General features: G+C 40.9%; 1 protein-coding gene across 2 annotated transcripts in view; it reads left to right on the top strand.

Annotated features, from left to right (window-relative positions):
• Window positions 1-8,221: 8,221 nt before the first annotated feature.
• SLC38A8 (solute carrier family 38 member 8) overlaps window positions 8,222-27,745 on the top strand; it is a 28,581-nt gene continuing 9,057 nt past the window's right edge. Inside the window, exons 1-5 of one of the 2 annotated variants that reach the window (XM_012540333.3) lie at window positions 8,222-8,595; window positions 14,923-15,121; window positions 17,516-17,675; window positions 19,163-19,264; window positions 21,440-21,497. In XM_012540333.3, coding sequence (XP_012395787.1) covers window positions 8,407-8,595; window positions 14,923-15,121; window positions 17,516-17,675; window positions 19,163-19,264; window positions 21,440-21,497 — 708 coding nt within the window. In that variant the 5' untranslated portion in view covers window positions 8,222-8,406. The remainder of the gene's footprint in view (window positions 8,596-14,922; window positions 15,122-17,515; window positions 17,676-19,162; window positions 19,265-21,439; window positions 21,498-27,745) is intronic. The other variant, XM_023495072.2, reaches the window with a different exon arrangement.

Genomic DNA, 27,745 nt, shown 5'->3' on the forward strand with positions numbered 1-27,745 from the left:
AATAATTAGGAATTACTTTGCCCAACTTTATGCTAATAAATTCGATAACTTAAATGAAATGGAAGAATACCTTCAAAAATATAGCTTGCCCAGATTAATTAATAAGTCCCATCTTAGAAAAATAGCTATTATATATAGAATAATAGAACAAGCTATTAATCAACTCCCTAAGAAAAAATCCCCAGGACCAAATGAATTTACATGTGAATTCTACCAAACATTTAAAGAACAATTAACTGCGATGCTATATAAACTATTTGGAAAAAAATATAGATTGAAGGAATCCTACCAAATTCCTTTTATGACACAGACATGGTACCTAAACCAGGTAGGTTGAAAACAGAGAAAGAAAATTATAACCCAATCTCCCTAATGAATACTGCTGCTAAAATCTTAAATAAAATATTAGCAAAAGATTACAGAAAATCATTCCCAGGATAATACACTATGTCCAAGTAGGATTTATACCAGGAATGCAGGGCTGGTTCAATATTAGGAAAACTATTAGCATAATTGACTATATCAATAACCAAACTAACAAAAACATATGATCATCTCAATAGATACAAAAGTTTGATAAAATCCAACATCCATTCCAAAAACACTTGAGAGTATGGGAATAAATGGACTTTTTCTTAAAATAGTCAGGAGCAATATTTAAAAACCATCAGTAACATCATATGCAATGGGGAAAACTGAACCCCAGTAAGATTGAGGAAGCAAGATTCCCCATCACCATTATTATTCAATATTGATTGGGCAAACCTCAACAATAAGAGTTGGGAAAAGAGATTAAAGGAATCAGAATAGGGTGAGGAAACCAAACTATCACTCTTGCAGATATATGATGGATACTTAGAGAACCCCGAGACTTTAAAAAAGTATTAGAAATAATCCATAACCTTAGCAAAGTTGCATTATAAAATAAATCCCCATAAACCAGCATTTTATACATCACCAACAAAATCCAACAGCAAGAGATAAAAAGAGAAATTCCATTCAGAATAACTGTTGACAGCATAAAAATATTTGGGAATCTATCTACCAAAGGAAATAGAATTATAGAGCAAAATTACAAAAACTTTCCAAAAAAATAAAATCAGACTTAAATAATTGAAAAAATATTAAGTGCTCCTGGATAGGTTGGAAAATAAAAAGATGACAATCCCTAAACTATTTATTTAATGTATACCAATCAGATTCCAAGAAAATATTTTAATGATCTAGAAAAAAATAAACAAAATTATATGGGAATAATAAAAGGTCGAGAATTCAAAAGAATTAAGAAAAAAAAATCAAATGAAGGTGGCCTAGTTAAATTTGACTAAAACTATATTATAGTAGCAGTCACCAAAACCATTTGGTATTGGCTAAGAAATAGATTAGGATCAGGGAACAGGTTAGGTTCAAAGACAGAATAGTCAACTATAACAATCTATGTTTGACAAAACCAAAGATCCTAACTTTTGGGATAAGAATTTATTATTTGACAAAACTGCTGGGATAATGGAAATTAGTATGGCAGAAATTAGGCATGGACCCAAAACTTAACAACGGGAACCAAGATAAGACAAAATCCATGAAACATAAAAAACAGATTATAAATAAATTGGGAACATAGGATAGTTTATCCTCAGACTTGAAGGAGGAAGAAATTTTGACTAAAGACAAAGTAGAGACCATTATTGATCACAAAATAGAAAATTTTGATTACAAAAATTAAAAAACCTTCGTACAAACAAAACTAATGCAAACAAGATTAGAAGGGAAGCAACAAACTGGGAAAACATCTTCACAGTTAAAGGTTCTGATAAAGGCCTCATTTCCAAAATATATAGAGAGCTGACTCTAATTTATTTATTTTTTTATTTTTTTATTAAATAACTTTTATTGACAGAACCCATGCCAGGGTAATTTTTTACAACATTATCCCTTGCACTCACTTCTGTTCCGATTTTTCCCTCCCTCCTCCACCCTCTCCCCAAGATGGAAGAGTCCTTGGCACAGTGTAGGCCAAAATGTTTGTAAAGGCCCGTTTATAGTTTGGGAAACTGAAAACAAAATGGATGCCCATCAATTGGAGAATGGTTGGGAAATTGTGGTATATGAATGTTATGGAATATTATTGTTCTGTAAGAAATGATCAGCAGGATGAATACAGAAAGGTTTGGAGATCTACATGAACTGGATGTAATGAAATGAGCAGAACCAGGAGATCATTATATACCCAACAACGAACTGTAGAAGATTACCTGATGGAAGTGGATTTCTTTGACAAAGAGACCTAATTCAGTTTCAATTGATCAAGGACAGAAGCAACACACCCAAAGAAAGAACACTGGGAAATGAATGTAAACTGTTTGGATTTTTGTTTTTCTTTCTCAGATTATTTTACCTTCTGAACCAATTTCTCCGGCCAAGAGAATGTTTACTGCACAGATACATTGTATCTAGGATATATTTAGGACATATTCAACATATATAGACTGCTTGCCATCTAGGGGGGGTGGAGGGTGGGAGGAAAACGAAAGAAGGGAGGCAAGGGATAATGTTGTAAAAAAATTACCCTGGCATGGGTTCTGTCAATACAAAGTTATTATAATAAAAATAAAAATAAAAAAATTAAAATTAAAGAAAAAGAATTATTATATTTTTTAAAAAATTTTTAAAAGAATGTAATGGAACACTATTGTTCTATAAAAATTGATGAAAAGAAGAATTTCAGAAAAATCTGATATACATGAATTGTTGCCGAATAAATTGAGCAGAACCAGTAAAATATTGTACACAATAACAGCAACATTGTATGATGATCAACCATCATAGATTTAGCTCTTCTCAGCAATTCAGTGATCCAAAACAATTCCAGAAGACTTATGATGGAAAATACCATCCACATCCAGAGAAAGAATTATGGAGTATTCTATTTTCGCTATAATGTAACAAATGTTTTCTTTCACTTTTTTTCCTTTTGTTCTGATTCTTCTTTCTCAACATGACTAATTTGAAAATATGTTTAACATGATTGTACATGTATAACCTACATCGGATTGCTTGCTGTCTTGGGAAGGGGGAGGGAAGGCAAAAAAATTGGAACTCAAAATCTTAAAAAAATGAATGTTGAGAACTATCTTTACATGTTAAAAAAATACCTTAAATACTAAAAAATTGGATGCTTTATCAATTGTATATATGTTTAATATTGAAATTATTTTATTGTCTGCTTTACCTTTTAGCAAGATACAGTTTCCTTATCTCTATTAATTAGGTTTATTTTTGCTTTTACTTTGAGTGAGATCTGTATTGCTACTCCTGAATGTTTGTTTGTTTTTTTTTAAACTTTGGCTGAAGCATACTAGATTTTGTTGCAATCCCTTAATTTTTATTCTCTGTCTCTGCTTCAAGTGTGATTTTTTGCTAAATAATATATTGTTGAATTCTAATTTTTGATCTACTCTAAATTCACTTCTCATTCACATTGACAGTTACTACTTCTTGTGTGTTTCCCTCCATCCTATTCTTCCTCCTGTTTGTCCTCTCTCTCCTTTCACCCTTTCCCTCCTCACCAGTGTTTTGCTTCTATCTCCTCTCCTTATCTGCCCTCCCTTCTGTCAGTATTTACCCACCCTTCCTTTTAATCTCCTCCCCTGTTACTTCCCTGTGGGGTAAGATACATTTCTATGTTCAAGTGATGGTTTATATTATTCCTTTTTTCCTCCAATACTGATGAGAAGGTTTAAATGACGTCCATCATCCACCTTTCCATCTTCTCCTCCACTATAATATGTCTTTTGTGCCTCTTCAGTGCAATAATTTGCCCCATTCTACCTCTCCTTTCCTCCTTCTGCACCTAGTGTACTCCTCTTTCTCATCTCTTAGTTTTTTTTAATATAATTTTCTCAAATTATACCTGAACCTTCTATATTCCTTCTAGCTGTACTATTAATGATAAAATTTTTTAAGAATTACAAGTATCATATTCCCGTGTAAGGATATAAACCAGTTTATCTCTATTGAATCCCTTCTGTTTTCTTTTCCTTTTTACCTGCTTGTGCCTCACTTGGATTTTGATGTTGGAGATCAAATTTTTGGTTCAGTTCTGAGCTTTTCCTTGTGAAAGCTTGATATTTCATTGAATGACTATTTTGCCTTTTGGTTCTAGGATATCAGGGCAGTTTTCTTTGATAATTTCTTTAAAGATGCTGTCCAAGTTCTCTTTTTGCTTGTGGCTTTCAAGCAGTCCATTGATTCTGATATTGCTTCTCCTGGATCCATTTTTCAGGTCAGTTGTTTTGCCCATGAGATATTTTAAATTTTCTTCTATTTTTTTCATTCTTTTGAGTTTGTTTGATTGATTCTTGATATCTCATGGAGTCATTAGTTTCCACTTACCCAATTCTAACTTTTAATAGTTCTTTTTCTCAATTAGCTTTTGTACTTTCTTTTCCATTTGGCCACTCTTTCCCAAACTTCAAGGTATTATAAAAATGCTAGCTATTATTATTCTATTGGATTGTGAGCTCTGTGAATACAGGAACTTTTGGGAGGGGGGTTGTCTCTATAAGTCCACAGTACCTGGCACAGAGTTGACATTTAAATAAATGCCTGTTGACTGGCGACTAAACCTTAACACACCATCTTTGTTGCTGGCCCCCAATAGCACAATGGAAAGGATGCTGTATCTATAGCCAGGGAACTTGGATTTTAATCTGAATTCAGCCCCTTGCTACTTAGGTGATCCAAAGGAATTCTTCTACCTCTTCGAGTTTCCTTCTCCTTGTCTGTAAAATGAGTAGAGTTAACTAGACGACCTCTAAGGTCCCTTGCAGTTCTACCTCTGTGACCTTATAGTGCAATTCATCTTATTTTTTTTACTTCCTTCTCCATCCATCCATCCATCCTCTCCCTGATCCTGAGCATATGGAGATCTCAGTGATCAGCAAGGGTATGGTATTTGGGTTTAAAGGAGAGATTTGGTGGTGCATTTGGTGGCCAAAAGGGAGACCCTTCTGACTTGTACCTAAAGCCTCTGATTTATCTCTTGGGAGTTGGATCATGGAAAGGGACCACAAAATCATGCAAACAAAAAGGCAACTGTGGTATTCTGGAAAGAGAAAGAGTCTTGGGATCAGAAGACTTCAGAAGTACATTGGAAAGTACAAGGATTCTGGAATCAGAAAACATGAGTTTCAAGTCCTACATCTGTGGCTCACTATCTGTATGACTGGACAAGTTGCCTCTTCCTGGGTCCATTTCCTCATCTGTAAAATGAAAGGATTGGACTAGTTGACCACTGAAGTGCCCTCCCAGTTCTAGCTCTAGACCCATGACCAAATCTAGCCTGACTGAGAGTCTTTCCCCTCTTCTCAAGTGCTGTCTGAATGGTGGGTTATTGAGAGGCTGGAACCCTGAGTCTGCTTGCTGCTGATTCACCCCCTTGCTTAGACTGGGGCTCAGCAGGTTTGCTCTCTGAGGAAAGGGCACAACCTCCCCCCGTCTAAATGCCAAAGAGCAGGGATATCAAAGCTCCTGTCAAAAATTAAGAGATTTTCCCATTGACTGGAATTTCACAGCCCAATGGCCAATTTCTAAGTCATGCAAGCTAATGACTCCTGAATCCCTCTGTGTGATAGCTGAATTCCAGCTAATGACCAGCTAAGGGGCAGGGACTGGGAAGTGGCCCCAAGCACTCGAGGGGCTGAGAGATAATGAAGATGACAGCTACAATCAACTGCCCCTCAAGCCAAGTCTCTGTTTTCACTCTGTGATCAGGAGGTCAGATATCTGGGAAAACAGAAAATAAGTTAGGATCCATTATTTAGCTCTGAAGACAAGATTAATGCAAAATAAGATTAGTGGGCAAAGGACCAGAGAGTAATTCTCACACTGAGGTACAGCAGGAACAGGAAGCCCAGGAGTCAGAAGACAGAACCCCTGCTCTCTGGATTTCCACACCCACATCTGGACAGAGGTTCTGCTGGCCAGTCTCAGTTCCAATGGATCCTGGGAGATGAGCCAGTAAGGCAGTGGGTTAGTTGGTCAGTGGTTCGGTGAGAGTTTATCAACACTGGTTCTTGGAGAGCTTTGTAAAAGGACTTGGATGACTCTCTCTTAAGGAGTTCAGAAGTAGTAAAAGTCAAGGTCATAAACAACTGGGAAGAAGAAGGTAGGAAAGCCTTGTGGTGTTACCTGAACTATCATAAAGTAACCTAGTGAACTAGGTCTGTATCCCAAAGAGATCATAAAAGAGGGAGAAGAGCCTACATGTGTAAAAATGCTTGTAGCAGTTCTTTTTGTAGTGGCAATGAACTGGAAGTTGATTAGATACCCATCAATTGGGAATGGCTGAGCAAATTATGGTGTGTGAATGTAATGAAAAATTATTGTTTTATAAGAAATGATGAACAGGCTGATTTCAGAAAAGCTTGGAAAGACTTACATGAACTGATGCTGAGTGAAGTGAGCAGAAGCAGGAGATCTTTGTTCACAGTAACAGCAAGATTATGTGATGATCAATTATGATCAACTTAACTTCTCAGCAACGCAGTGATACAAGATGATTTCAATAGATTGGAAAATGCCATCTGCATCCAGAAAAAGAAAGGTGGAGAATGAATATGGCTCGCAGGATAGTATTTTCACCTTTGCTTGTTTGTTTTTTCTTTCTTGTGTTTTTTTTCCCTTTTGGTCTGATTTTCTTGTACAATATGGCAAATATGGAAATATGTCTAAAAGTATTATACAAGTATAATCTATATCAGATTGCTAGTTGTCTTGGGGAGGGAGGAGATAAGGAAGGGAGAGAGAAAAAAATTGAAACAATATCTTACAAAAATGTTGAAAACTATCTTTTCATATATTTGGAAAAATCAAATACTATTGAGGGGGAGGAGGGGAAGGAAGCTAGTGATTCCAAAAGACAGAGATGAACGAGAACATTCCAGTTACAGGTGATCACCTTTGAGAGCCACGGAAACTGGAGGCGGAAATGCCAGGTATGAGGAACAGCAAGCAGATGTTCTCCCTCTGTGTACCTATGTGTAGGTATATCTGTATGTCTCTGTCTATCACCCATATGGCTACATGTCTCTATATCTGTGTGTTTATGGATCTCTATGCCTCTAAATGTCTACATGTCTCTCTCGATAGCTATGTCTGTCTGTACATCTCACTTTTTCTCTCTCTCCAGATCTATCTATAGCAGAGGCTCTCTCTGTGTGTACATAGATATATCTATATGTCTATGTATATCCCTATATATCATCTATATGGTTATAGGTATCTATATGTATATAGATACATTCTCTCTCTCAACTCTGTTCTAGATAGTTATGAAGAGAGAGAGGGAAAGAGACAGAGGGAGGGAGGGAGGGAGGGCAGAAAGGGGGAGACAGAGACAGTGAGAGCACCTCTGCTCTCTGCCATCTGTCTACCTTTCATCCTTCCCGGGTTGGACTTCTGGTTCTCCAGGTTCTTCTCCTAGGGCAATATGGAGGGGACAGAGGGTTGGTAATGGTTTGTACCATTTAATTCCGGGGGCTGGGAGTCTTAAGCTTCTGCAGCTCTATGAGTTCCTAGATGGGGGAAAAAGCCAAATTAATCAAAGAGGTCTTTTCCAATTACCGTCCAAAGCCAGTCAGGGTTCATGGACAAGGGGTTGAATCCTCTTTCCTCAGACTTTCCTATTGGCTCCAAGGCTGTAATCCCCTTTAACGCTCCCAAGAGCAAAACAAGCTAAAAAACTATTTTCTGTGAGCAATCCCGTAAGTGGATGGGTTGGGAAACACAGACACTCACACACACTCACACTCATATACACACACACACTCATACACACACACTCACACTCACACACACACATACACGCACTTTCACACACTCACTCACACCCTTTCTCCCCACTCAGGAGGATGGAAGGAGGCCTTGGGTGAGCCACATGCTTGGAATAGAGGAGAAGAGAGGCCGTGTGATGGGTTGGGATTTGAGGGCTGCACCTGAAGGCTCCTATAAGAACATGGAAGTGCATCTGGGGATGGATCGGCCATCACTGCTGAGCTAGGGAGCCGAGGGGCAGGTGTGTGGAGATATGAGATAGAAGAGGAAGGAGAAAGGTGATAGGAGGGGGCAGGGGAGTCAGGGTAGAGCTGAGGGGGTGGAAATTGGGTGATGAGGAAAGGGGCAGAAGAAGGAAAGGTGCTGGGCTGAGAGCAGGGTGGAGTCTCTGTGAGACTCTGAGTGGCTCAGTGGTTGGGGGAAATGAAAGTGTGTTAACTGACTCCAAGTGGAGCTGGACAGAGAAACATTTTCCCGGAGCCAGCTCTGAATTGACTCTTGGAGGAGGAGATCCACTGGAGCAAGAAGAGGGAGAGTTTTGAAAACTGAACTTCCTCCCTTCCTTTTTCAAATATGGAAGAAGTAAACAGAGAAAAGACGGGTCTGTTGGCCAAGCCCTCACTGGAAGCCAGGACACGGAGCTTATCCTCCATCGGGGCTGTTTTTATTCTGCTGAAATCAGCCCTGGGAGCCGGACTCCTAAACTTTTCATGGGCTTTCAGTCAAGCAGGCGGCATCGGCCCAGCCTTACTCATGGAGCTGGTAAGTGCCCGGGAACCTCATGTGAATTCCTAGGGAAGAGGGGGAAGAAATCGGTCGAAGGGGGTTTCTTTTGGGAGGGGGGAAGAGGTTTGCAGCTCAAATAACTTCAAGCCAACTCAGCAAATGGGTATAAAATCGGTGTTATTTGATGAAATATTTTCTTTCCTTTCCCCTCTGATTTCACTGTGTGGACGCCCTTCTTCATCACTTCAGGTTGCTGATTATTCAGAGTCTTAGAGACTGGCCTGGGAGTACTGAGAGGCTGTGACTGGTCCATGAGGGCAGTAGAGTAAAGAGGAGCCCAGGGCCTGAGCTCAGAGGGCCTGGTGCAAATAGGTTACTTAACCTCACTAGTCCTCAGCCATTTCGTCTATTGAATGAGGGACTCAGACACTCTTAAGAGCCTTCAGAATTCTCAGTCTGAAACCACAATCTCTGGTCTTCTTGGCTCCAACGCTGGTCCTCTCTACCCACTACATCCTGCTGCGCCTCCTTGACCACAAAACGGGAAATCCTGTTTTAAGACAAGATTTAAAAATAAATAAGCCATACCAAGGGATCAAAGCTCCTTCAAGGCTTACAAGAAGAATCTCCTCTCTCTCTCTCTCTCTCTCTCTCTCTCTCTCTCCTCTTCTACCCTTCATTTTCTTCCTCCCCCCCTTTTTTTTGCTTGAGGCAATTGAGATTAAGTGACTTGCCCAGGGTCACACAACTAAGGAAGTGTTAAGTGTCTGAGGCCAGAATTGAACTAGGGTCCTCCTGACTTCAGGGTTGATGCTCTATCCACTGAGTCACCCAGCTGCCCTTCTTTCTTTTTCTTCTTCTTACTCCTCCTCCTCATCTTCTTCCTTCTGTTCCCTCCCTTTGCCTCTGTGTCTGTCTCTCCTTTTCTCTCTGTCTCTCTGTGTCTCTGCCTCCTCTGTCTCTCTGTGTGTGTCTGTCTCTCTTGATTTGTGTCTCTCTTCTCTATTTCTGTCTTTCTGATTTCTCTGTGTGTCTGTCTCTCCAATTGTATGTCTCTGTCTTTCTCCTTATCTCTCTGTCTCTGTCTCTCTCTCCCCTCACAAGAACTGGCTCTATCTCTGTCTACTCTCTTTTTGATCTAGCCTTCTTCCATATTAATACTCTTCACATCCCGTTCCAACTAAACACCTTCACTTATTCTCGTTCTGCCCTCCTCCCATTTCTTTGCTCATGCTCGCCCTGGTACTAAAAACGAGTTCTTCCCTTTTTTCTCTATTTTCCTTTTTGTCAGGTTTTCTGTTCTCTTCTTCAAAATCTGACTCAGATCTCACCCCTCCCCTTCCTGGGAAAGGGAAATCTGTTTCCCCCTCTTTGAATTTCTCATAACCCCTTTGATTGTTCTCCCCTTTGTCCCTATCACATTCTACCTTATTATATAGTCATTTGTGTACATGCTGAGTCATTACAAACTATTTAAGCTGGAAGGAATCTTGAATCTCCACATTTACAGTGAGAGAGAGAGAGAGAGAGAGAGAGAGAGAGAGACAGAGACAGAGACAGAAACAGACAGAGTTAGAAAAGTAAGGAGAGAGACAGAGGCATACAACTGGAAAGACAGAAACAGAGAGAGAGAAAGAGAGAAGGGGGGAAAAGAAAAAGAAAAGAAAAGGTGGGAGAGGGAGAAAGAGACAGAGAAATATGAAGAAAGAAAAATACAGAGACACACAAGAAAGATAGAGACAAAAGCACAGAGAGGGAAAGAGGGAGAGGGAGAGAGACAAAGAGACAGAGAAAGAGAGGTGGGGACAGAGGGAGGGAGGGAGAGGGAGACACAGAGAGAATAACAAAGAAAAAGAGAGAGGAGAGACAGACAGATAATGAATAAAGCAAAGCTACCCAGTGACTTAGTGATGGATCTGGGACTAGAAGCTGCATCTGCTAATTCCCAGAGTTGTATTTTTCCTTTTGTTTTTATTTTGGCCAAGTTCAGATAAAGTAAAAATGGTCACTTCTCTGCTCCTACCTCTCAGAACTACTTTCCCTGTGACCATCCACACACATGCACATGCACTGGGTCTCCCTGTCTTGTCCGCACTGGCCACCCCTGATCCCAGTACTCATCAGTATGGAAGATTTAACTTGTCTGTTTTCCTGTTCCTTTCTGGTTTGCTCTTCCTTAGTTGGGGGGCCTTCCACTTAGTTCTTGCTCCTGATTGACTTTTACCCCATTACAGCTCAGAATTCCCAGATTTAAACAATTCGCAGACCTTAGCCTCCTCAGTAGCAGGAAGACCACGTGGGTTCCTCCCTGGCTGGCTTTCCCCTGGTTTTTAGAGCAGGTGCCTTTAGCAGGTACCTCACGTGGCTGAGAAGAAGCAAAGTCACAATTGCCACAAGTCTTCTGTGAGTGTGTTGTTACTGAAATGGACAGTTCATGAGACTTCTCTGTTGACCTTATCTCCAAGACTTGGTGACTTTGCATCCTTTAGATTTCTTTTTGTATCTTCTTGCCTCTTGAGGACAGATCATGTTCTTTGCCATCTTGTATTCTCCAATGTTTTGCACACAGTAGGTGCTTTTAGGCTGGCTGCTCATTGATACTCAACAAACCAGTCTAAAACTGGGAGCAACTGAGCGTGACTATGATGACATAATTGTAAAGGACTATAGTTTTGACTGGAGAGGACAGAATTAGCTGCAAATAGAAGCTATCTAGAAGCAGGGAGGAAACATTTTCTGCCAAGGAGAACTGTTCCAAAATGGAAATGATTGCCTTGAGAGGGGTGGGCTTCTGCCCTTCCAGGCCTTCACGGAAGCTAGATAACCCCTTGTAGTCCATGACAGCAGAGATTCCTTTCTAATATGAGCTGGTGTAGGATGGCAACTGAGATCCTTTCCAGCTCTCAAATTCTAGGACTTTTCTTTCTCTGGGGAAAAACAATATTATCTTATAACGAATTGACCATTCCCGTGTATCCATTTTTTCTCCTCAATTAGATTTTTAAGCTCCTTTAGGACAGGATTTCACATTTATTTATATTTATCTGGATAAAACATATAAATATTCCTTCTAATTCAGGGATATTTACATGATAGTGAATAAACAATATTGGAGGTCTTGCAGTTTTATATTTTTTCTCCTTGAGGAAAATAGACATTTCCTTTGCTATTATTTGATTGAAAATATAAAGTTTATTGAGTTTATGGAAGTGTGATTTTTTATTTTTCTTAAGGCTTTGTTCCCCCACTGTTTTATCCAACAGTTGTTGGATAAAAATTTTTTCTCTTTAAACTCTTTGGATGAGCTAATGGCATCAGAGAAGATTGGAAATGAAAGTCTTCATTGACTCAGACTACTGAGAAGAGTGCTGAGTAAAAAGTCAAGTCATAGTAATGTGATTTGGGAAAGGGATTGATTCCAATCTTCTTTTTGTAATAATTGATTCTTGAATGGATCAAAGAAACTGAAGTTCAGAGAAAGTATATGACTTTCCCAAAATCATTCAGTCAGGATTTACATGTGGGGTCTTCTCATTTCAAAACTCTTTACTCTAAGTCCCCTCAAAAAAGCAAGAGGCTCCATGGTGTGACGAAAGATTCCCTCCACTCTTCACTTGAGTTGGAGGATCTGGCTAAGTTAATCAGAATCTTGACTAAGCTACCTATTATCTGAATGATCTTGAAGAAAAAAATCACTTTAACCTCAGTTTCTTCAATTGCAAAATTAGGAAGCTGGACTAGATTAAAGATTTCTAACCTGAGGTCTATGGGCCTTGTCAATCCATGGGCAAATTTTTTGGGGGGTGGTCCACAAATTTAGATGGAAAGAAATTACCTCTTTGAGTTTGGTTTGGTTTGGTTTGGTTTTTACTAATTTCTAACTGAAATTGAGCATTTCCAACTGAAATTGAGCATTTCCTTCAGTTATTTTTATTATTTTTTTCCTTCAATTATTTTAAAACATGATTCGAAGAAAGGGTCCATGAGCTTCAGCAGTCTTCCAGAGGAGTAAAGGATACAGCTTAGATTTTCTGGATCAGATGATCTTTAAGATCTAGAACTATGATCCTAAGTCTTAAAAAATAAAAAAGATAATTATGTGTCTGTTAGAGTTTATTAAACACCTACTATATGTTAAGACCTACCAAAGGGGACAATGACAAAAATGGTTAAGAATTCCTGTTCCGTCTGAATCAAACAGCTCATTTTGTACATGAGGAAGCCAAATACGAAAGGGGAAGTTCTCTTAAGGACTTTATAGTCAAGCTGGGCGGCAAGAAAACTATACTATTGGAAAGGAGGAAGTACAACCAGATCATTGACCTTCTGTCTTTTTCCTTAGATATCTTCATTGATAATGTACATCTTGAATACAAACCCCTCTAGCCACTGTAACCCCTGAGTCATGGCCCTCTTCTGCTTTTATTTTAAAATCTGAATCTTTGAGGTTCTCTTTGCCTTTAATTTCTATAATTGTCTAAATTAAAAGAATTTTAGAGATCATTCAGACTAACCCACTCATTTTACAGAGGAAAAAACTGAGATCTAGAGATGGGAACCAGCTGGGCCCTAACATTGCAAGCCCAGGGCTCGAATCCAGGTCCTCTGACCCCCAGATTCAGTGTTCTTTCTCTGACATATGGCTGAGTGGGAACAGATGCTATTTCTGAGGAGTGAATGGATTCTGGGATGTGTTTCAAGAAAGACCATGTGGCTGAACTGAGTTTTATCAATCCAGCTCTCTCTTAATCAGAGTACTTAAGCCTCTGGCAATAAGGAGAGAAATAACTCACATTTATATGGTGCCCTAAAGTTCTCCTAAAAATGTTTTAATCTTTTTTTTTAAAGTCACTGAGACTTCTCCTTTGTAACAAATATGTATAATTAAAATAAATCACTGCATTGGCTGTGTGTGAGAATGTTTTTCACTGAGCACATTTATGGTCTATTAACCAGGGTAGCTGGGTGACACTGCAGAGGATAGAATGCTGGGCTTGGAGTCAGGAAGTCTCACCTTTATGAGTTCAACTCTGGTCTCACACACTTACTAGCTGTGTGACTTATAAGTCACCTAACTCTGTTTTCCTCAATTCTCTCATTTGTCAAGTGAGCTGGAGAAGGAAATGGCAAACCACTCCAAAATCTTTGACCTCAAATGAGGTCACAATTAAATGACTGAACAGCAATTCTTTGCCAACACATAGGAAGAGGTTCACTTCCCTATAAAGTTCTCTGAAGCTGCAGTGGCTCACTGAATTGAGTAAATCACAAAGGAAGGGACCTTCTAGTTCATCCAGTCCAATTCCCTAATTTAACATGTGAGGGAACTGAAGCCCTGAGAGATTAAATGATCACTCATGTTCACACAGCTCCTAAGTGTTTGAGGCAAGATTCAAACTCAGATTTTCCTGAGATCTACCCACCGAACTATTCTCCTATTTATTTCACTCTGTATCAATTCACATGGCTTTCTCAAAGAATCCCCTGAATTCTACATGCACATAATTGCTTATGGTGCTTTAACAGCCCATTATATTCATGTACCACAATTTGTTGCTATTCACCAACAGATGCACCAGATCTCATGGTGTCTTTCCCCTTTCCCTTCCCCTTTCCTTCTAGTATCAGTCCTAACCCCACTGTGCTCCTGATGCTACTTCTGCTCCTTATAACTAACTCTTTTAGGATGCTCAGTCCCTTCCAGGATTTAGTCTGCCAGCCAAGGGCATGGTCCAATCTCAGGAAAGGGTGTTTCCTTCCACCTGATAAATGGCAGATAAATCCACCAGAGAACTTGCCCTTTCCATCATTGGTTATTAAAGCCCTTTCTGGGCTCTCCCAACTCCACTTCATATTTTACAATCCCGATGTCGGTTGTTTCCCATCATTTTGCCTGTAACCCCTTCCTCTAAGTAAACATACCTTTTATCAAAGAGAAGGGCCATTGTGAATTCTCCACCTGACCGGACTCCGTTATCTGGTGTCTACATCAGCCCCGTTGGGTCAAGAGCCTTTGATTTAGAAGGTTTCAGATTGTATCCGTTTCTAAATTCTGCAGTCTCCCATAGGGATAAGATGATGATCTTTGGACCCTGGTTTAAGAACCACAATAGAGTTCTAAATCCTGCAATCCTCCTCCAGGGGTAAGGGGAGGGTAGAGAGACTTATTTAGTATGTCCCGTGGAGAATGAGTTTGGATTGGAGTGCACAAAGGGCAAAGCCCCTGAGCATCCCTGCTTTTGCCCAGCGTGGATCATCAGGAAAGCCTCTGCCATCTTCCCTGCCTGTGTCCTTGATGAGGATGGCTGCCAGTCCCCGCTCTGCTTTACTGATGGGTCTTTTTTTTTTTTTTTTTTTTGACAGGTATCTCTAGTCTTCCTCATTAGCGGCCTGGTCATCCTGGCTTACGCCGCCTCCATCAGCGGCCAGTCCACCTATCAGGGTGTGGTCAGAGTGCTCTGTGGATCGGCCATTGGGAAGCTCTGCGAAATCTGCTTCATCGTGGATATGTTCATGATTTCTGTGGCCTTCCTGAAGGTTGTGGGGGATCAGATGGACAAATGTAAGCACCTTCCCTTTAGGTGGAGAACTTATCGCCTCCTAACCCTCTCCAACGTTGACGAGCTTTCCTCTTTTGGACTGTGGCTCCAGGTCTACAAAAGCATTTTCTCTGTGAGCTAGGTAGACTCAGAGAGGGAAGGAGGTCCAATTAGGGTCGTGGAGCCAATGAACTGAAGAGCTGGAATGTTTATTGGTTTAATTTCATGACAACCCCTTCCTCACCTGCCAGAAACACTATCATAATTAACCACTAAACTCAAATTAAATTAAAATTTAATTCTGTCCTGTCACGGATCCCCTGTAAACTTCAAGGCTCTCATGTCAGGTCTGTTGGAAAACTGGGCTGGGGAATGTCATGTCAGCAGCTGGACATCTCTTTTCCTTCAGCGTCCTAGAGAAATGCACATTTTCTTGGCTGATGCTAATTAAAAAAAAAAAAAAACTCAAGTGAATTTTCATTCCAATTCTCATTCTGCCCTAAGGAATACTGTTTGTATTATCTTTTTAAAAAAAATTTACAATTTTATTGATGCAGCTAGGTAGTGCAGTGGATAGACTGGACTTGGATTCAGGAAAGCCTGAGATACTTAGTAGTTGTGTGACTGTGGGCTTACCTTAACCTCCAGCTGTCTCAGTTTCTTTATCTGTAAAATGGGGATGATAATAATAGCACCTACTTTCTCTAGATGGTGAAGAGATGGAATGCTGGACCTGGATTTGGGAAGATTTGAGTTCAAATCTAGCTTCAGACACTGTGTGACTCTGGAAAAGTCACTTTACCCTGTTTAACTCAGTTTCCTCATCTGTCAAATGAGCTGGAAAAGGAATTGGCAAACCACCTTCATATCTTTGCCAAGAAAACTCCAGTTGGGGTCACAAAGAGTAGAACATGATTGAAACAACTGAAAAACAACAAAAAGAATTTCCTAGGATGTTGTAAGGATTAAATGAGATAAGTTGTCCCAAAAGCCTTAGTGCAGTTTCAAACTATTAAAGCTTAAAGCTCTAGGGCATAATTTGTAGAGCACTTTGCAAGCTTAAAGCATGATAATAATGTTAGCTGTTGATGCCTTTTATTTTTACATCACTCACTTCTGGATATATTCCTCTTCCCCAAACCAGTGAGTCTTCCCTTGTAAAAAAAAAAATAAAACAGTTTTGAAAAACCAAGAGATGCAACTGTCTCCTCCAGGCATTGAGAGTCTCCCACCCTCCTAAGGAAAGGAAGGAGAGTTTGCATTGTTCTTAAGTGTCTTGCTTTGTATGGTTTTACCTAGGTGGATGTTTATATGTGTTTTTATTAAAAAGTCTGAGACTAGACCTCCTCAAGTGTAAAGAATAGGCAGGGATGTCTGAGTACATGATGATGATGATGATGATGATGATACTGCTAACACATCAATAGCTCACATTTTTGCAGCACTTCAAGGCTTAAAAAACTTTCTCCAATAACAACCCTATGAGATAGGGAGGGCAAGTACTGCTACCCCATTTTACAGATGAAGAAACTGAGGCACAATCCATTACGTAGTAATTGGCAAATCCAGGACTTGAATCCAGATCTTCTGACTAAATGGCAGTTTTGACAACTAGCCTCTGTACCAAAAGTCAGCTTGCAGAAGTCGGGGGAGTTCTTTCCCTGGACTCCTGGGAATCTCAGCTGAAGATCCTTCATCTTACTGTTTTTTTCTTTTTTTTAATCAAAGTTTTTTATTTTCAAAACATATGAATGGATAATTTTCATCATTCACCTTTGCCAAACCTTGTGTTCCAGATTTTTTCCTCCCTTCCCCCCACTTCCTCCCCTAGATGGCAAGTAATTCATTATATGTTAAAAAGCAATTCTTCTATACATATTTCCACAGTTATGCTGCACAAGAAATATCAGGTCAAAAAGGAAAAATGAGAAAGGAAACACAATGCAAACAATAAACAAAAACAAGATTAAAAATACTGTGTTGTGATCCACATTCAGTCCCCACAGTCCTCTCTCTGGGCACAGGTGGCTCTCTCCATCATAGACCATTGGAACTGGCCTGAATCACCTCATTGTTGAGAAGAGCCATGTCCATCAGACTTGATCATCATATAAATCCTGTTGCCATGCACACTGATCTCCTGTTCTGCTCACTTCACTTAGCTTTAGTTCCCTTCATCTTACTGTTGACAGCATCCCTGCTGCTCTCCCAGGGATCTGCAGTGGCCCAAGTATGATTGGATTGTGGTTCGAGGACCTGGGTTGGACCCCCAACTCTGCTACAGAAACCTGTGTGACTTCAGGCAAGGGGACCTTTTCGGGTGTTGCTTCCCCACTGAAAAATGAAGAAATTGAATCGCGTGGTCTCTGAGGTGCTTTTTAGCTCCATGATCTGATTTTCCTTTCTGTTCCCTCCAGTGTGTGACTTCTTCTTGCCAAATGAAACCCTCAGTGGGAGTGTCTCGGCTGTCCCCCAGCCCTGGTATATAGATCAACGCTTCACGCTGTCCATCCTCTGCATCCTCATCATTTTCCCTCTCTCTGCTCCTCAGGAAATCAGCTTCCAGAAATATACAAGGTACATCCACGTTTAGGGGTCGCTCCCTGAGAAGAGTGAGGACATGCTAAGTTCGGAGGTCTGGGGATTTTTCCCATGCATTAGGGATGGGACAGAGGTGTCAGTGATTATATTTCTCTCCTTTTAATTTTAGAATTTCCAATTTAGTATTTGATTGGGGGTTTTTAATTTGGTCTTTTTTTAGTTTTTTTAGTTGCAAGCCCAATTCATTAATCTTTTCTTTCTCTGTTTTATTCAAGTAAGCCTCTAAGGATATAAAATTCCCTCTTATTACCGCTTTGGCTGCATCCCACAAATTTTGGTATGACGTCTCATCATTGTCATTATCTTGAGTGAAATTATTAATTGTATCTATAATTTGCTGCTTCACCCAATCATTCTTTAAGATGAGATTGTTTAGTTTCCAATTACTTTTTGGTCTATTTCCCCCTAACTTTTTGTTGAATGTAGTCTTTATTGCATCATGATCTGAAAAGAAAGCATTTACTATTTCTGCTTTCTTGCATTTAATTTTGAGGTCTTTATGTCCTAATATATGGTCAATTTTTGAATAGGTTTCCATGAACTGCTGAGAAGAAAGTATATTCCTTTCTATCTCCATTCAATTTTTTCCAAAGATCTAACATACCTAATTTTTCTAATATTCTATTTACTTCTTTAATTTCTTTCTTATTTGTTTTGTGGTTTGATTTGTCTAATTCTGAGAGTGCAAGGTTGAGATGATTATATTTCTCTAATAAACACACATCCTTTGGGGGATGGTTCGGATCTATGATTTCAGTAGTATAGGAAACTCTCACTGTGGAAAGTCTCTCCACCAATGCAGATCAATAACTTGCCTGTAACTTAGAATCCTTTTTTTTTTTTTTTTTTAATAACTTCTTATTGACAGAACCCATGCCTGGGTAATTTTTACAACATTATCCCTTGCGCGCACTTCTGTTCCAACTTTTCCCTTCCCTCCCTCCATCCCCTCCCCTAGAAGGCAGGCAGTCTTTTACATGTTAAAATATGTGTAACTTAGAATCCTAAATAGTTTGGCTGGGGAAACTGAGAGTTCTGAGTGAGTTGTCCATGGTCGCACAGGCTGGATGAATCAAAGGCAGCAAGTCCGGTCCTCTTTTTATCATAATAAACTATTTTTCCCACATGGAAATAAAAAATCAGACTTAGTGCTGAAGGGGTGGGGGAAGTTCCCGGTGTCTCTCCATTCCCTTCTCAAATTTGGTTTTCAGGTCGGTTTTATCCAAGAGGAGGGAGGGCAGGACCTCTGAGTCGTGTGTAAATTGCTGGCCTTGTCTCTGGCTCAGCCACTACCATGGCAGCCAGGAAGCCAGCCAGGTACGGCCCGTTTGGCTGGGCTTCTTGTTTCTCATTCATTCATGTTAACCTGATTACAAGCCAAGTGAGCCCAGACTCAGCTCAGTGGGAGAATCCAACTAAGCCGTGTGTGTGTGTGTGTGTGTGTGTGTGTGTGTGTGTGTTAGCATCCTAGGTACGCTGGCTGCCTCCTATCTGAGCCTCGTCATTGTGGTGAAGTATTACCTGAAGCCTGACAGCCTCCCTCCTGAGCCCCGTCTGTCCCCCAGGTGGGTGTGGGGAAGCTCTGGTTCCCGGGCTGGGCCCCTTTCCAGCATAGCCCCCCAGGCCTCTGTACTGGGATGGATGAGAATGAATGGGCGTCCACATGACTGAGAAAAGCATCATATCCAAATACAGTCAGTGACAGGAGCCCTTATGGGTTAAGACCTAATGAAAAGGGCCTGGTTGGGCTTAGGGCATAAAAAATGAAAGACCCATCTTTGGGGTCATAGCAAAGGTAGAGGAAAGTCCGTGGGTTCTGTAACCTTGCTTGGCAAATACAGAGTTAACCGTCCTGGGTTGGGAGGCAGCCTAAGGGTTCTAGTCACCAAGCATTTATTAGGTGCCTACTGTATGACAGGTTCTCTGCTAAGCACAGGGGATACAAAGAAAGGCAAGAACAGCTCCTGCTCTCAAGAAGTTCTCAGTCTAATGGTGGAGGCAACGTGCAAAGAACAAAGAGAGAGAGAGAGAGAGAGAGAGAGAGAGAGAGAGAAATTGGAAATAAGCACTAAGACGAAGGAGGGTCAGAAGAGGCTTCTCTGTGGAACTGCAGTTGGGTTGAAGGAAGCTAGGAGCTGGAGATGAGAAGGAGGAGAGCCCCAGCCATGAGAGAGCATCAGGGAGACAGCCTGTAGTCAGGAGGGAGGAGTGTTTAGTGGGAGGAACGTTACTGAAGTGAAAAGAAAGCAAGGGATATAAGGAGGAAGGAAACTGGAAGGGTGGGAGGGGGCCTGGTTATGAGGGGCTTTAAAAGTCGGGGATTTTATATTTGATTCTGGAGACAATAGGGAACCCCTAGAATTGATATGATCAAACTTGAGTTTTTTTGGATTCCATTTTAATTGTGTCCAACTCTTTGGGATCCCATCTGGAGTTTTCTTGACAAAGATCCTGGACTGGTTTTTTGCCATTTCTTCCTCCAGATCATTTTATAGACAAAGAAACAGAGTAAAGTGACTTGTCCAGAGTGAGTGAGGCTGTATTTGAACTCAGGTCCTTCAGACTCAGCGTTCTATGTCATACTTATCTGCCCCAAAATCCATTCGATAGTTGAGTAGAAGACAGGTTAGAGCTGATGGATATTTAAGGCAGAGACCCCCTCTCCAAGGAAGCCATTGAAGTAGTCTAAGATTGAGGTGATGAAGGTCTGCTCTAAGGTCGTGTCAGGGGAGTGAAATAGATAAGATACATGATAAAGGCAGAAGTAACTGACTGAATCACAGGGAGGGTAAAAGTGTGAGGGGCTGAGGATGATCGCTGGGTTTCAAGCTTGGGTTGACTGGAAGGATGGAGGGCCCTCAGTAATAAGGAGATTAGAAGGCGGGGAGCACGGGAGGATGTGATGATGAGTTAAGTTTTGTAAATGTTGAGTAAGATATTTATAAGTTGTCCAGTTCAAGGTTGTCCAATAGACAGAGAAGTAAGAGTGACAGTCAGGAGAAAGGTAAAGGCTGACTCAAATACATAAGCGATGATGATTGAAACCCTGGGAGCTGGAGAGAAAAGAGAAGAGAGTCCAGGATGGAGTTTTGTATGACCTGGATGAAGAACAATGAAAGGAGAGGGAGAAGGAAGGGGGAATGGACTGGGACTCAGGGTTTGTAGCTCTTGGGAGGAGTTGGTAGGTACAATTAAATGGTTTCTTGGGAGTCACACAGAGGATCATTTCAGAAACCACTGGAGTCCATCCGTTTCTCTTGGTGGCACCAGATAGAGCTGAAATGTCAGTAAGAGCCGTACATCAGCAATGGCACTGAGAGTTGATTTCCAAAATCTCTGGGTATTCATTGCAGCCAGGAGCTAGGGAAATGGCGGGTAAATGCCCCAAACTGCAGTCAAAATCCCACCAAGTTTCTCAAGTACACCTGCTTCTTCAGCTCCCTGCCCTGTTCTGTGCCTTCCTTTGCTCATGGCAAACAAAGTGATAAAGGTGTAAATTCCTCTTCTCCCCTTCCCTCCATCCTAGAGAGGAACTGGCAGGATTGTATCCCATTTATCCCTCTGGGCTGAGAGCAGGCAGTGATCAAAGGCACTTCCTGTCTTTTCCAAAGCCTGATGTTTATCTTGTGAGATTAAAAGCAGAATGTTTCCTGATATCCATTTGTACTTTCCCTACCTCAAATGTTAACTGGGATTCCAGTTTTTCTTTTTATTAAACACCTGGTTTCATCTATTTACAGGCCTTCCTCCTGGCTTGCTGTATTTAATGTATTCCCCACCATCTGCTTTGGATTTCAGGTAATTTTAATTTGAGTATAGAAAGAAAAAAGCTTTAATTTTTTTTCCCTTTTTCTCTCATGGGTTGCCATGGTTAAAGAATTTGTCACCCAGTGGCCAATCTTTTGCTAATGAGCCTTTTCAGACTCAAGCAGGCTGGGCACTGGAGGAAAGATAAATCCTTTTGTCTAGAATTGATTCTAAAACTTTCCTTTTTGGGGGTAGAACCATCCAATCAATGAATAAGCATTTTTAAGTACCTCTTCTGAGTCAGGCACTGTATTTGACAAAAATAATCTGCTCCTACCCTCAAGAATTTTCTATTTGATCAGGGGAAATTGATTGTATATAATTAAAACACATAAAGTCATTACAGAAAAACTCTGGGGAGTGGGAATATAGGGGGAGAAGACATCAAGGCAGTTAAGGGGATCTTAGAGATTATGGAAGGCATGGGAGGATGGCCATTGCAAAGCCGTGGACAGACCTAGGGAAGAATGTACCCACTTCATAAAATAGGACATATAATAAGATTAGAAATGTACGGTTGGGGCCAGGTTATGAAAAGCTTCAAATGTTCCAAAAGAGACTCTATATTTGAGACTGAAGGTAATGGGGAGCTTAGTGAGTAGAGGGTGAGTTGACATGGTCAGATATAAACTTTAGGAAAATTACTTTGTTAGCTCTGTGGAAGAGGGATTAAATGGAAAGAGATTTATCAGGGACTTGCAATATGCCCGCAGGTAGATTGCACAAGGCAGTCTGCATTATGCCTTTCAGAATCCAGGGTCATGTTGACACGGTGATGAAACACTGGAGTTGGACTTGGATGATATAAAAGATAGCCTCCAGGAAATGAATGAGCAAAGCAGAAAGGGAGATGGGATAGTCATATGGTATCAGCTAGGGACAATCTGAGTAGTTCCTGTAAGAGGCAGCAAATAATTTGGGTGGGAATTCAACAGGTGGAGAGGGAAAAGGGAAAAGCTCCAGGGATGATCCGACTATAGTCAGAGCAATGGGAAAATCTTAGGAAGTTAATGAGTTTGGGGACTGGAAGTAGTTCAGTGTGGTTGAGAATAAACTGTTGGAGGGGAGCAACTTTAAACAAGGTAGAGAGTCAGGGCGCTGGCTGTGCCATTATTGGGCATTTATCTACTATTTCCCAATCTTGTTGCAGTTTCTAGATGCTAGAGGGCTTTGAATTCCAGGCTGAGGAATTTGAATCTGGCTCGGGAGGAGATCGAGAAGCAAGTGACCCATAGTTCTTCTGAGGGCTTCCCTTCCCTTCTCCACTGGGAAACGAGAGAGAGAGAGAGAGAGAGAGAGAGAGGAGAGAGAGAGAGAGAGAAAATGGAGAAATGGAGAATGTAGGTCTCTCAGAAAGTTAGATATTCTGGGGATACCAACTACTAACCCAAGGGACTTTTCTCTACACTTCTAAATATCTTTAGAAGTTAAGCCCTCACTGAGATAGTGACCATTCCTGCTGACTGCTTCTCTCCCCTCCCTTTCCAGTATTGACTACTTTTACCTGGTACTACCTGATGGGGGAGTCAGAATACCCCTCACTCCCCACCACTATTTCCATATTCTTCCCTGCCACCATCACTCAACACATTCTCCTCCTTTAGATTCTGGAGGATGATACAGCTAGGACCTTCTCCTTTCTTAATGAATTCAGTGTCTGACTTGCAGTCTTTCTCTCATTTGGGGATTTCGGCATATATTTAAATATCTCTCAAATTTCCTAATGTCCCAGATCCCTGATCTACTCAAGACCCAAAGCCTGTGCTTCCACAACACATCAACTGCACAGAAATAGTCGTGCCATAATGATCTTGGTATCACCCCCAGACTTTCTACTAATACATTCATGAACTCTGAAATTCCTTCATTGGCTCATAATCTTTTATCATTCCATCTTTCCCTATGTCTTATGATCCCTCACTCCTTTCTTCTTCTGCACTGGGCCATTAATCCCTCTGCCATCACCAGGATATCACCCCTACACTGGCTACATTCTTCTCCCTTCTATATCTGATTTATATTTGAGATGAGGAGAGGAGCAGAGGGAGTTCTCAGCAAATGGCCTGAATTTTTCCAGTGCCCTATGAGAAAAGGGCCTTGACTGGAAGAGTTAAGCCTGAAAGTTGAGAGCCTGAAAGAGGAATGAAATGACTTGTACAACCACTGTGAAAAGTGAGATGGTGAATCAGTTAACATGAAAGAATTCTTTCTTTGCTGTAGGGGGGACCCAGTTGAGATTAAATAATAGAATTGTAGTGAACTTAGTCAACAGTTTCATGATTTTTTTTTCCAGCTTTCTTTGCAGCATATGAATAGGAGCAAAGAAAATAAGTGATAAGAATAATCCAGTTTGGGTCTTGGCAAGCACGATTGAACAAAGAGGCCTAAGATTCAAGAATAGATGGTAATGTGTTCTACATATATTGGACTACTTGCCATCTAGGGGAAGGGGGAAGCAGGGAGAAAATTGGAACACAAGGTTTTGCAAGGGTCAATGTTGAAAAATTATCCATGCATATGTTTTGAAAATAAAACACTTTAATTAAAAAAAAGAATAGATGGTAATATATACCTCATCTCAAATTATTCAGAGATCTTTCTTCATGGCTCCTTTTTTGCTCTGGTCTTGGACAAGAAATAACTCTCCTTGCCAAAGGCAATCCCTCTCTATGTAACCTTGATCCCATTCCCTCTGGACTTCTCCAGCAGGCTGCCTCCTTTATCACCCTCCCTTCAAGTTTCCTTCCCCACTTTATTATTTTTCCCTGCTGTTTACAAAGGAAAAGGGATGACTTCTGTCATCTGTTTCCTTAAAAACAAAAACAAAAATCCTCATTTGATCCAGCCATCCTTTATCTCTCCTACCCTTCACAACTAAATTATCAACCATCAACACTAGGTGTCTCCTCTTCCACTCCTTTCTCTTTTTAAAATCCTCTGCAATCTGGATTCTGGATCTCATCATTTAATTGAAACTGCCCTTTCCAAAAGTACCAGGGATTTCTTAATTTCCAAGTCTAATGGCCTTTTCTCAATTCTCATCCTTCAACTTTTCTATAGCATTCGATATGGCTGATCACCCTTTTCTAAATACTTTCTCTTCTCTCTGTTTTCCTGGCTCTGTTATCTGTCCCACTCCTCCTTCTCAGTTTCCTTTTACAGTTCTTTGTCCACGCCTCACCCATAAAATTTGGGCATCCATAAATACAACATAAACAAAACAGATCTTGTTATCTTTTCCATCCCTACCCTCAAATCCTCCCTTCTTCCTACCTTCCCCATTACTATTAAGGGTACCAGCATCTTCCCAGTCACCCAAGCTCATATCTTCAGAGTCATTTTCAACTCTTCTCCCTTATTTCTTCCTATTATTTTACTTTGTTGCTGTGTCTACTTTTGCAACATATTTAGGATAGGTATCCCTTCCTTTCCATTTACACAGCCACAACCTTAATTCAAAACCTTATTATCTTTCACCTGAACTATTGCAATAACTTTCTACCTGGTCTTTCTCCCTTCAGTCTCTCCCTATTCCAATCCATCATCCATTCAGCTGTCAAGGTGATTTTTCTATAGCAGCAGTCTAACAATGTCACCACTCAATTACCTCCAGGATCAAATATAAATCCCTCTATTTGGCATCTAAAGTGGTTCATGATCTGACACCCTCCTACTTTGCCAGTCTTTTTATGGCTTACTATCCTCTAGACACCTTTATATTCCAGCAGTATTGACCTATTTGCAATTCCTTGAAAATAACATTTACCTCTCCATGCCTTCCTAATAGCTGTCCCTCCTTACCCAGAACTCTGTCTCCCTCAACAGCTTTTGGCTCTCATGGCCTCCTTTAGGACCCAATTCAAATTCCACTTATTCTGGAAACCCTCACCTCAACTCTTGGATCTCATGGCTTCCTTTAGGACCCAATTCAAATCCCACTTATTCTGGAAACCCTCATCTTCAGCTCTTGGTTCTGATGGTTTCCTTTAAGACCCAATTCAAATCCCACTTATTCTGTAAACCTGTATCTCACCCTCCTAACTGTGTAAAGCCCTCCCTATTCAGATTCCCTTCTCTCCACTTTCTTTATATATTGCATGTACCTAATTGTCTATTTTCATCTTTCTCCATTAGAAAGTAAGCTTCTTTAGAACAGGGTCTAAAGTTTGCCATTTTTATATTCCCATTATTTAGCCCATAGTAAGTATTTAATAAATGGCTGTTGATTTGACTCAGTGACTTCTCAACCTCAGTGCTGACCTAGTGGTAGCAGCTCCAGTTTCTGCTCTTCTCATCTCTACTTAACACCAGTTATAGACGCCAATATGATTATAGTGAAAGAATGGTGGATTTGCTGTTAAGAGAGATGTGGAAAGAAAGAAGTGCTAAAGTTAGAAGGATCTGTGTTCAAATCCCACTTCTGATGCTTCCATATGACCTTAAGATAATTTCTTATCTTTGGACTTATTTCTCATCTGTAAAATGAGGTGATTGAGCTAGATGGCCCTTGTGTTTTCTTGCAATTTCGAATCTATGATAATAATGTGTATGTGAGAAAGAGAAATAGAGACAAAGATTGTTTATCTGTCTCCTCCTTTGTCTGCATTTCCTCTAGGAAACCTTTAGATCTTCTAATACGGTGATCAGCACTCCTTTCATTTTCTTCCTTCAAGGAAGATGTTTATTTTTCACCCTTTCTCATTTTAATAGGATATTTTACAAAAATGCCAAAAAGCTCCCAATTGAACATTTTCCCCCTGCTACATTAAAAACAAGTCTTGGGAGACTGAATGTGGATCAAAGCATAGTATTTTCTCTTTTGTTTGTTTGCTTGCTTTTTCTTTCTCCCTTTTGTTCTGATTTTTTTTTGCACAACATGACAAATATGGAAATATGTTTAAAAGCGTCTTTGACCTATATCAGATTACTTGCTGTCTTGGGGAGAGAGGAGGTAAGGGAGAAATGGAGAAAAACTGAAACATAAAGGCTTATAAAATAAATGTTGAAAGCTATCTTTACATCTATTTGGAAAAATAAAATACTATTGGGGGGAAGCAAGTTTTGGGGCAGTTGGGTGGTGCAGTGGATAGAACACCAGCTCTGGAGTCAGGAGGACCTGAGTTCAAATGTGACCACAGAAACTTAGTAGATTGGGCAAGTCACTAAATCATGATTGCCTTTCCTTCCCCCATCTCCTCAAACTCACCCCAAAAAATGGAGCAAGTCTTTGGGGTTGGGAGCAGGGTGTGGGGAAGGAGACATTTGGGGGCTATTTCCCCTTCTTCCCCATGACTGAGAGGACTCCTTTGCCCTGTTATTTCTTTCTGATGAGGATCTTGGGGGTCAAAGCTTTATCTCTAAAGCAGCCCCTTTTCTTTCCTCTTCACCCTTGCTTCCTAGTCGTTACCATCTGTAAGTCGTTGAAAGTCAGCTACCAGATTTTCCCCTTCTCTGCTTTTATCCCTTATTTTTCTCCAGAATCTAGAGGATGTTTTTGCTGTCAACGGCTTTCCGTAACAAGCCCTCCCCATCCCTGCAATGCTCACTCACAGCACCGGGGAGGGTACCGGGAGGCTGGTCTGCCCAAGGTGGTTGCCCAGATTGCCACAAGGGGGAGCCCCGATCCCCCTTTTGCTAGGCTTCCCCTCCGGTCTCTCCTAGCAACGGTGGCCAGGGCTGCTGTTGCCAGGCACCGTTGGATGTGGGGAGAGAGGTGCTGAGATGGACTCCAGCCTCCCCATCCCCCCCCCCCCCGGGGATGACGGGCATAGAATGGGTCCTCCATGCTCTCGTGCGGGAGAAAAAGGATGGAGGTCCTCAACGGGATCTGAGGCGAGGAGAGGAAGCGCAGGGGAGGTGCTAGGTCGGAGGCAGAAGCCCCGGGGCTGGAGGGATTGTTGGAGAAGAAGGTGGAGTTGGGGGATAGGGACTTTATGGAATGGCATGGGAAGAGTGCTGGGGAAGAACCAGAAGACGTGCATTTGAATTGTTCTGTGGAAGAGAGAAAAGAGAGGGAGGGGAAGAGAGAAAAAAGGAAGAAAGAGAGAGAAGGAAGAAGGAAGAAAAGGAAAAGAAGGAAGAAAGAAAGAGGAGGAAAGAAGGAACAAAAGGAGGGAGAAAGAAAAGGAGGGAGGGGAAGAAAAAGGAAGGAAGGGAAGAGGGAGGAGGCAGGAAGAAAGGGAAGAAGGGAAATAGAGAAAAAATGGAAAAGAGGAAGAATGAAGCAAGGGAAGGAGGGA

This window comes from Sarcophilus harrisii, chromosome 2 (assembly GCF_902635505.1).
Source record: "Sarcophilus harrisii chromosome 2, mSarHar1.11, whole genome shotgun sequence".
Lineage (NCBI taxonomy): Eukaryota > Metazoa > Chordata > Mammalia > Dasyuromorphia > Dasyuridae > Sarcophilus > Sarcophilus harrisii.